Source organism: Chionomys nivalis, chromosome 17 (genome assembly GCF_950005125.1).
Source record: "Chionomys nivalis chromosome 17, mChiNiv1.1, whole genome shotgun sequence".
Classification (NCBI taxonomy): domain Eukaryota; kingdom Metazoa; phylum Chordata; class Mammalia; order Rodentia; family Cricetidae; genus Chionomys; species Chionomys nivalis.
In genome coordinates, this window is record NC_080102.1 from 31,219,102 (window position 1) to 31,228,430 (window position 9,329).

Consider the following 9,329-nt stretch of genomic DNA (forward strand, 5'->3'; position numbering starts at 1 on the left):
GGCAGGGGTGGGGGTTTGAACTCAGTATCAACATTGGTACTGAGACTGCACCAAAGCTGGAACCTACAGATGAACGCGTGTGTAAAGATGCACAAAGGACCAGAGGAGGGTGCCAGGTGCCCTGTCACCTTACTCCTGAGGCGGCGCCTCTCCCTCTCCCTGAACCTGGAAGTCCCGTTTTGTTTTTGCCAGGCTGGAAGCCAGCAAGTCCCCTCCATTCTCCTGCCTCCATCCACCTCTGTGCAAGGATCCAGACTTCACTGCTCATGCTCATGCAGCAAGGGCCCTTAACCACTAGGCCATTTCTCAGCTCTTCGACTGTTCATTTTGAATGTTTTAGGTTTATATTATTCTTAATTCTGTGTGTGAGGAGAGAGAAAGAGAGAGAGAGAGAGAGAGAGAGAGAGAGAGAGAGAGAGAGAGAGAGTGTCAAGTGCTGTGAATGCAGCAATTAATCCCCTGGAGCTAGATATAGGCAGTGTGGGTGCTGGGAATGGAACCCAGGTTCTCTCAAGAGCTTTTAACCACGGAGTCATCTCTCCTGCCCCTTAAATGGTTAAATTTATGTTATGTAAACCGCTATTTTTTTTAAAGGCTGACATTTTGAAAGACCTTCCCCAGGCAGTGGTGGCGCACGCCTTTAATCCCAGCACTCGGGAGGCAGAGGCAGGCGGATCTCTATGAGTTCGAGGCTAGCCTGGTCTACAAAGGGAGTTCCAGGACAGGCTCCAAAGCTACAGAGAAACTCTGTCTCGAAAAACAAAAAAGACCTTCCCCACTCTGAAACGGCACTCCTCTCCTCCCCTCCGTGGACAAAGCAGACCCACCTGGACTAGATAACGAGAGTAATACACATTGCAGAGTCCTGCTGGGCCAGACTGAGTGGGGGGCCAGCGGGAGCCCCAGGTGACATCCCAGAAGTCAGGGCTGGAGTGGCAGGAAATGATGAGGCACCTGCAGCTGCATCTAAGGTTTGCTCACAGGAAGAATGACTTGGCAAGATTCTTACACTTGTCATTCTCCAACATGAACTTGAACATGCATCAATAAAAATGTGCAAAAATAAAACGAAAACCACATTTCAAATGAGTGTTCCTTGGAGTGACACTTGGTACCTCCATGAGATTAGGAGGGCCGTGTCTTGCACTCCCCGGGGACCAGCCTCACCACTCCACCCTCCCTGTGGCAGACAATGATAAGTGGCCTGGCACTCTCTTGAGAAGCCAGGCCCAGAGCTCAGTCTCCTGCGAGCACTGAGGCAACTTCTTGGCACCCCAGGCAACCATGATCCTCCACACAGAGAGGGGTGACCCAACAGAATGAAATTCAAATCCCTCCGGAGGCCAACCTGGTTCTGCTCTTGGCTTGACACCACATGCAAATGTGTGTGCACGCACGCGCACACACACACACAAACACCACACACAATCAGTGAGTCGACCACTTACTTGGGCAGTTAATTTTCCAACAGCTGGCTGCCATGACATCCCATTCTTTTTATGGTGTTCAACCCTGGCATTTCATCCTTGGGAACAGGTGACCATACAACAGGTTACAGAAGACCAGACTCTCCTAACAGAGGAATCCCAGACCCCAGTAGGAACCACAGAAACTCACTCCCCAGGTCACATTATCAGCTAGGACACCGGTTACTGTCCTGGTCCTCACAGGAGCCTCTCTGTCTAGCTGTTCCCAAGCCTTGTGGCTTTGGATGCTTAAAAATGCACAGCTGCATGGCATTTCTACAACTCCTTAAAGGTAACTTCAGCCCAAGGCTCAAGGACAGAGCAGACAAGCTGCAGGAGTAGCAGGCCGTCCTGGTTTACATCTTCTAAGTTTTTTTTTTTTTTACAAAAGAGGGGCAGATAAGCAGACAGACAAAAAGCAGATAAACTTAACTGTTTGGGGACCTTTAGACAATCCTGCAGCTACATGCCATTCCTAGAATACGGCCAAAGCAGAGACAGTGCTCTCAGATCCATCCAAGTCAAGATTCCAGCCCAGCTCCGCTCTGGACACAGGCGTCCTTGGCAATGGTTTTGTTTTCTACCTTCCCAGAGGCCCTGGCATCTGGGAATCCCATAATATCCCTAGGGACAGCAATCACCTGGTACAGGTGGGGAAAGAGCTGCAGGTGGTTCTGGCTCTCCTTCAGACCCATCCAATTCGGGCTAGAGGGCTGATGAGTGCTAGCCGTGAGAACACGGACTGCTCAGGCCCAAAGTCTCATCCATTTCACCTGGCTTTTCCAAGCCCACCTGGAGCACTTACCGCTAGCTTCAGATTGCTCCTTCAGCACCCCAAACCTAACAGCCCTAAAACCCGCTGACGTCTGGCCTCTCTGCCATGACTAACCCAATGTTTCATCAACAGTGGTTGTCAGGATGTCTGTCTAGGTGGACCACTCTTCCCCAAACTTCATGACGGACACAGATCAGTTTCCCGTAGGCACTTTCTCACTGCCTACTAGAACAATGAGTTATTGGCTCAATTCCATTCACCCCCTGTAGTGGTTTGAAGGAGAAATGTCCCTAATTTGGGGTATCTGAATAGTTGCTCCCTAGTTGACTTAGGAGGTGTGGCCTTGGAGTTAGTACATTACTAGAGAAGATTTGAGGGTTAAAGATGGCTATTTCCATTTCACTTTGCTTCATGCTTGCAAATGTCTAAAAAAATGTGAGCTCTCAGCTTCTCGCTCCTGTTGCCAAGCCTCTCCACCATTATGGACTCTGAGCTCCTGGACCATAAGCACCAAATAAACTTCTATAAGTTGCTTTATCACAGCAAAGGAAAAACATCTAATACAACCCACAACCCATCACCACCTTCTTCTCCCAGGTAAAGGAGGCCAGGAGAGATGACAGGGCGGTCCCCATAACTAGCCTGGGACTGTCACTCCCCCAAAAGAGCTCCAAGTTCTGTCCTACAACATGAAAAAGGAGTTCAAGGGCCAACCCACCCAAAGCATCCTCCACAAGAGAGACGTCTTCTTAGCTTGGGCCCTGGCCAACCCGCCACCTACAATGTCTCTTTGCACTCCCACCCCAAACCAGCTTCCAGCTCCTGCCCAAACTCACACATGAAAAGCTGTTGGATAACTTTTCCAGAATGAGCTTCCCACCTGGCACCACAGCAATTAGGAAGCAGTTTCTGCCCAGGCCTCTTCCTCCCCATCCCTCTCTGACTCCCAAGGTCCCACAATTATCTCCTAGGCCCCAAATTCTCTCTCTTTAAACCACTGGCACTACCCAGCCACTAAGTCCTAAATCAAGTCCACAATCCCTTGCTGCCCTCCTTTAAAAAGAGCAGAAATGCCCACCAGAGAGCTGCCCTGGCCTCTTGCTCCCCGGTGACCCATTCAAGATGCTTCCAAGGACTCAGCTTCAGGTGAGCTCCCTGGGATTCTGGACAAGCAGGGGTAAGGAGCCAACAGCCCCCCGTGCAGACGGGAGGCAGATACTTGTTAATGCTCTTTGCATCTCCAGGTGCGCACAGGTGTGCTTCCTGGATCCCCTGGAGCTGGAGTTAGACAGCTGGGAGCTGCCATGTGGGTGCTGAGAATGGAATCTGGGCCCCCTGAAAGAGCAGCCAGTGCTCTTAACTCCCGAGCTATCTCTCCAGCCCCATTCCACTCAGTCTTAACCACGTCTAAGAAGTGCCTGACTTCGAATCTCAGTGAGTTCGAGGCCAGTATGGTCTACAAACGGGTTCCAGGAAAGCCAGGACTGTTACACAAAGAAACCCTGTCACGAAAAACAAGCCAAAACAAAAAGTAGAAGAAAATCTTAGCTGGGCGGTGGTGGGGCACACCTGTAATCCCAGCACTCAGGAGGCAGAGACAGGCAGGGTCTCTGTGAGTTTTTCAAGACCAGCCTGGTCTACAGAGCTCCAAAGCTACAGAGCAACCCTGTCTTGAAAAACCAAAAAGTGCTTGGCTGGAGCTCATATCCGTGTTGGCATACGGAACATAGACCACCACTTGTCACGTAAGCAGTCATGGGAAAGGAAAAGAATCTATGTCACAAGGTACAGAGAGGGTAAGCAGCCTGGACAACATCTCACATGCTCCAGACAGCAAAACTGAGACCCACACAGATGTCAAACTCTCCAAACATGCCTAGGAGGACAGGACTGAAGTGGACAACCATGTCCATCTGACCACCGCCCCTGCAGACAATATGGGAAGACCAAGAATGGAGTTCCCAGATGCTGGTTGAGTCTCCAAGAGCCAGAAAGAGGCACTGTGTTCTTGGCAGACAGCAGAGGGCCTGGCTGCCTCTCACACACCGGTGGGCCCCCTGCCTGGGAGCTGCAGTGGCATATCTTGGTACAGCATCTCAGGGACACTACCTTGTCCCTTCAGGCACCGTGAGGACCCCAGATACGCTGGGTGAGGCGAGTGCACACACTCAGGCCTGTGCTCCTGACTTAGGGATGGCCCCAGGTCTGCCCGTTGTTCTGGTACCTCACTTGACTGCGGAAGGCTCCCGGCTTAGATGAACCCTGCATAGCTCTACTGAAAACCTGCCTGGAGGGCACAATGGTTTGGTCTCAAAGAGAAAAAAAGGGGGGGGGGATTTCAGGTTCTTCAGCTTTAGATGTGAAAGTGGGAAATTAGTTGTAGCTTGATACTCTTTTGTTTTGTTTTGGGAAGGGGGAGACTGTCCTGAACACTAGCTCTTGTAGACCAGGCTGGCCTAAAACTCAGATCTGTCTGCCTCTGCCTGCAGAGTGCTGGGATTAAAGGCATGTGCCACCACCACCCGGCTTTTTTTTTTTTTTTAAAGAAAGGGTTTCTCTGTAGTTTTGGAACCTGTACTGGAACTTGCTCTGTAGACCAGGCTGGCCTTGAACTTACAGAGTTCCACCTGTGAGTTCCCGAGTGCTGGGATTAAAGGTGTGCACCACCACCACCACCTGGCTCCTGATGTTATTTCGTGCACACAAGAGCTTCACTTTACCCAGCCAGAGTGAAAAGGCTGGGGCCGGGCCAGCATAGCCTCACTGCCCATGAGATCTGGATGCTGGTGGGTGAAGCTGCAGGGTACACAGGAGAGCTGGAGCAAGTAAGGGGAGAGGGATGCAGAAGACAGCATGACTCCTCACCTCACACCTGAGCCCAAAACTGGGGAGGAGAAACCTACCTTGGGGCTCTAAGTTATGAAGGCCATCCTGATTTTCTATGCATTGAATTACCTGTGCTGAAAGTGGGCCATGGAGAAAACAGGCCCCTGCTGCAACTGTGAATCTGACACTCAAAATGACCCGTGCGTGCAAAAACATTCTCAGGATGAGGGAGTCAGAATGCACTTGAGCAGGCAGAGGGGTTCTATAAGCCCCTCATAGAACAGGAAAGCAGGCAAGAGGAGTCTGAAGGTCAGGCAGGTAGTTTTAAGTACTGAACCAGGGGAGACTGCAAGGGAGATGCCTACTCGGAGATTTTTAAGACCTTCGGTGACAATAAGAAGCTGAAAATGCAGACAAAGCGGGTAGAAGCCTCGTTTTCAAGGCTCTGCTGAAAAACTGATATGATGGCACACATCTGGGGCTCTCCCACAAAGGAGCGTAAACGAGTTCAAAGCCAGCCTGGGCCAAGTAGTAAAACCCTGTTTCAAAAAACAAAATGCCACCAAAAAAGATTTAGAAGATAGAAACTCAAAATTCCCATGTTCTTCCATTAACTCCATATTCTGACATCAACTGTAGGGGCTGGAGCGATGGCTCGCTCAGCAGTCAAAAGCACTTGTTGCTCTTGAAGGACTCGGGCTTAGTTCCTAGCATCCACGTGGAGGCTCACAACTGGCAGTGACTCCAGTTCTCTGAAGCCCTCTTCTGGCCTCTGGGGCCACCAGGCACGCATGTGGTACACATATATACATGCAGACAAATACTAATACATCCATGTAAGTAAAAATAAATTTTAAAAAGCCACTGGCAGGGGTGGGGGGGAGGAATGCAAGCCCATTGTAATTATCTTTCTGAAGCCAAGGAAGGGCCACCACCTGGTGTGACAATGACAGTGGGCCCTGTTCACATGTACCTGAACCAGCTGTGTGGTGACATAAGCCTGTGATTCCAGGACTCTGTAAGCAGAGGCAGAAGGAGGAGTTTGAGACCAATCTGGGCCATACAGCCCACCCTGTCTCTGAAAGACAAGGGGGAAAAAAACCCCGTATTCGGTGCACACAAACATCCATGGTGAAATGGCAGGTGTGGGGTCTGCTTCCGGATAGAATGGGGAAGAGGCAGTTGATAAGCCATGACCACTGACAGCCGCAAGGGAGGGATGGATAGGCAGAAATCACATCTTTAGACACCCTGCTTTCATATTTGTAAAATTACTTCACAGTAGAAACTTTTTAAAAATCATGTGTTACATTTCCTACAACAATTCATAATGTTAAAAAAATAAGAAAGAAAAGAAACATTTTTAGTTATACTGGCAGCCCAGTCTCTTGAACTGTAAAGAATAAACCCAACGGTGTTGACAGAGAAACTCAGTTACAAAATGTTGCTTCTTAAAAATGTGTAAGCCAAAAGCATTTACACGAACCCCCTCCCATTTAAATTCTTCCACAGGCTACTAGGGGGAGATTTCCCACAAATGTACATTCCAGCCCTTGGCAGCACTCAGCACAGAGGCCGCCAAGCTGCAGTGGTACCCTATAACACAACTGGGAGTCGGGAGAATTCGGGGAGCAGGGCCAACTGCTGGCATTAGAGACCACAGTGTATGCATGCACCGTTGCTCAAAGTCAGTCTTGACTGGCAACTCTCAACCCAGTTTTCACCGTCAGAGGTTACTTTGTAGCAAATCCTCCTGGGCTATAAAGCCGGAGACAGAGCTGCTTCCAGACAGTTTAAGAACCTTAGGTGGGGGGGGGGGGGGGGATCCCAGCTACAAAGACCTTGTAGGAAGTTTCCCGGGTAGGTAGAGAATTTACATACCCCAAACCCCTCCCAATAGTTCGAAGGAAAAATAAAACAAACCCAAACCTGTCAAGTTCTGAGCCTTGGCCCGGACACTACTAACTTCACACCTGTAACAGTATTTGTAACAGGTACTGTAAGAACCCCATTGGGAATTCTATTTTTACAGTTAATTTACTAAGTATTTACTTCCCAGCAAGTCGGGGAACAGGAAAACGCTAACTTTTCTAGAATTCAGGTCCAATTGCCTTCCATTCTCCTAAATTTGGAAATATGGTTGAGTCTCATTGATGAGATTGTATTGGGGGTTCTATTAAGCTAAATTAAAAGCCGTGGTATGTATAATAAAATGGAGCTGCGCTCCAGCCTTGCAATTACGGCACAGTGGCCCACCTGGAACTTGGGTTCCTTCCCAGCCTGCCATTAGCCAAGAACTATCCTACAGGCTTCTCGTTTCTCGCCCGAGGCTTTCTGGTTAGAGGGGACTGTCTCTCCCTCAGGCCACTATGCAGAGGCCCACGCAGTAAGAGCAGCCATCTTCAAAGCTGCCAGTGACCAAAAAGAACCGGTTGATCCAGAGGGCTACCGCATTCTTTTCTAAAAGGCAACAGCCCCTTGCAGAACACACAGTAGGTTTATTTCCACCTCATCTGGGAATCCACTGGCCTAATCCGCACCAAACAGGTAGTTCCACCGGCGGGTCAAGGTCAAAGGGACTGTGAGCCACTTCCTCAGGAGTGTTCAAACAGGTTGCTGGCTCCAGGATGTTTACAGGGCTCTTAACCTCTCTGAGCCTCCACTGCCTGTTTTTAGAATGAAGACCCACAGTGACAGGCTGAAAGGATCCACACCCAAAATAGAGGAAAGCCTGGCCTCGTCCCCAAGGAAGTCACTAGAAACTGACACTCTAGAAAAACGTACAGCCTCAGAGCTAAGGATTTTCTGGGTTTCTCCACAGCGCTGAGCTGGGGGATTCCCACACTCTGGCAGGAGGCTGCCCTGGCCACTTTGAAGGCAGCCTCCAAACCCCTACCAACTGTCCCCAAGGGCCTGGTCACCTCCAGGCACAAGGTTAAACGGGTGTTCAAATTGCTGGAAGCCCTATAATGCATTTAGAAGTTGGCCAGTGGGTATTTGAGGAGCCCTGACATCAGGAGAGGAGGCGCACTAGGCACCGAACAGGCACCACAGGGGACCGGGGGAGATCTGGAGGTTCCCAGACCCCACAGTGGGGAAGTCTGGGGAGGTCCCGGGGGCCAAACCACTAGGTCAGGTGGGCAGCAGGAAGGGCCCGCGGGCGCCAAGTACAGCCAGGCGGACAAAAGGGGGCAGGCTGAGCCCGAGCAAGCAGCGGGGCAGCCGGGAAATGGAGCCACGTGCCTGGCGGGAGAAGGCGAAAAAGCCTCCCAACACTTGACTGTTTGCTCAGCCCCGCGAGTAAACGGCCCTCCACTCCGCTGGGGAAGCGGGGTGGGGAACCCCCTTGGTGTTTTTAAGTTTTTTGGAACTTTTCCAGAGAAAAGGGAACGCTGGTGGGAAGGGGTGCCACGGCGGCCACCCGCTCCGCTAGGAAATCGCAGGGCGATTAACACTTAAATGGGGAGGGCGGCTGCCCGGCGTGGAACTGCGCCCGAGCGGCCGATCGCGGCTCTGGGGCCCCGGGGTTCGGTTCCCGACCCGTCCAGCTCCCCGCCCCTGGGCCGAAGCACTGGGCCCCGCAGCTCTACGCTCGGGGCCGGCGGGAGGAGCGCTGCGGGAGGACGGCGACCCGCTGCAGGCCGGGCCTGGGCCCCCACACTCGTCCCGGCCCCGCCGCTCGGGCGAGCTGGGCCTCCCCGCCCCGAGGCCCTGCCCGGCCACCCCGAGGCCACCCCGCGGCCCCACAGGCTCCGTCGCCCCCGCCCGCCCCGCCCGCCCCCCGCCAACCGCGGCGGCACGAGCGCCGGGCGCCGCGCGGACTCACCGGGGCCGGCTCCCGAGTACATGGTGGCGCCGCCGAGGGCCGCGGCCGAGGGCCGGCCGCGCGCTCCACGGGCCCCGACGCCGCGAGCCGCGAGGAGCCGCCGGCCGCTCGATCCGCCCCGGCGCGGCCGCCTCGCAGAACAGGTTTACCCGACGCGGCCGGGGCGGCGGGCGGAGGTGGCGGGAGCGGAGGGGGAGGGGAGCGGGAGGAGGGAGGGGAGGAGGAGGGGCGAGAGGGACGACGAGGGAGGGGACGGCGGGAGGAGGGAGAGGGCGGGAAGGAGGGAGGGGACGGCCGGGAGAGGGGGGGGGAGAGGAGGAGGGAGAAAGTGGCGGGGGGGAGGAGGAGGCAAGGGAGGAGGCTAGAGGCGGCGCGCGCACGCCGGGCTGCTGAAATGGGGTGGGGGGTTGAGAACGGTGGCGCCCCCCACCCCCGT

General features: G+C 53.1%; 1 protein-coding gene across 1 annotated transcript in view; it reads right to left on the reverse strand.

Annotated features, from left to right (window-relative positions):
* Window positions 1-9,080, reverse strand: part of Ago2 (argonaute RISC catalytic component 2) — an 80,499-nt gene extending 71,419 nt beyond the window's left edge. The window contains exon 1 of the mRNA XM_057791256.1: window positions 8,894-9,080. Within this exon, the coding sequence (XP_057647239.1) occupies window positions 8,894-8,915 (22 nt within the window). The 5' untranslated portion in view covers window positions 8,916-9,080. The remainder of the gene's footprint in view (window positions 1-8,893) is intronic.
* Between the last annotated feature and the right edge of the window lie 249 nt (window positions 9,081-9,329).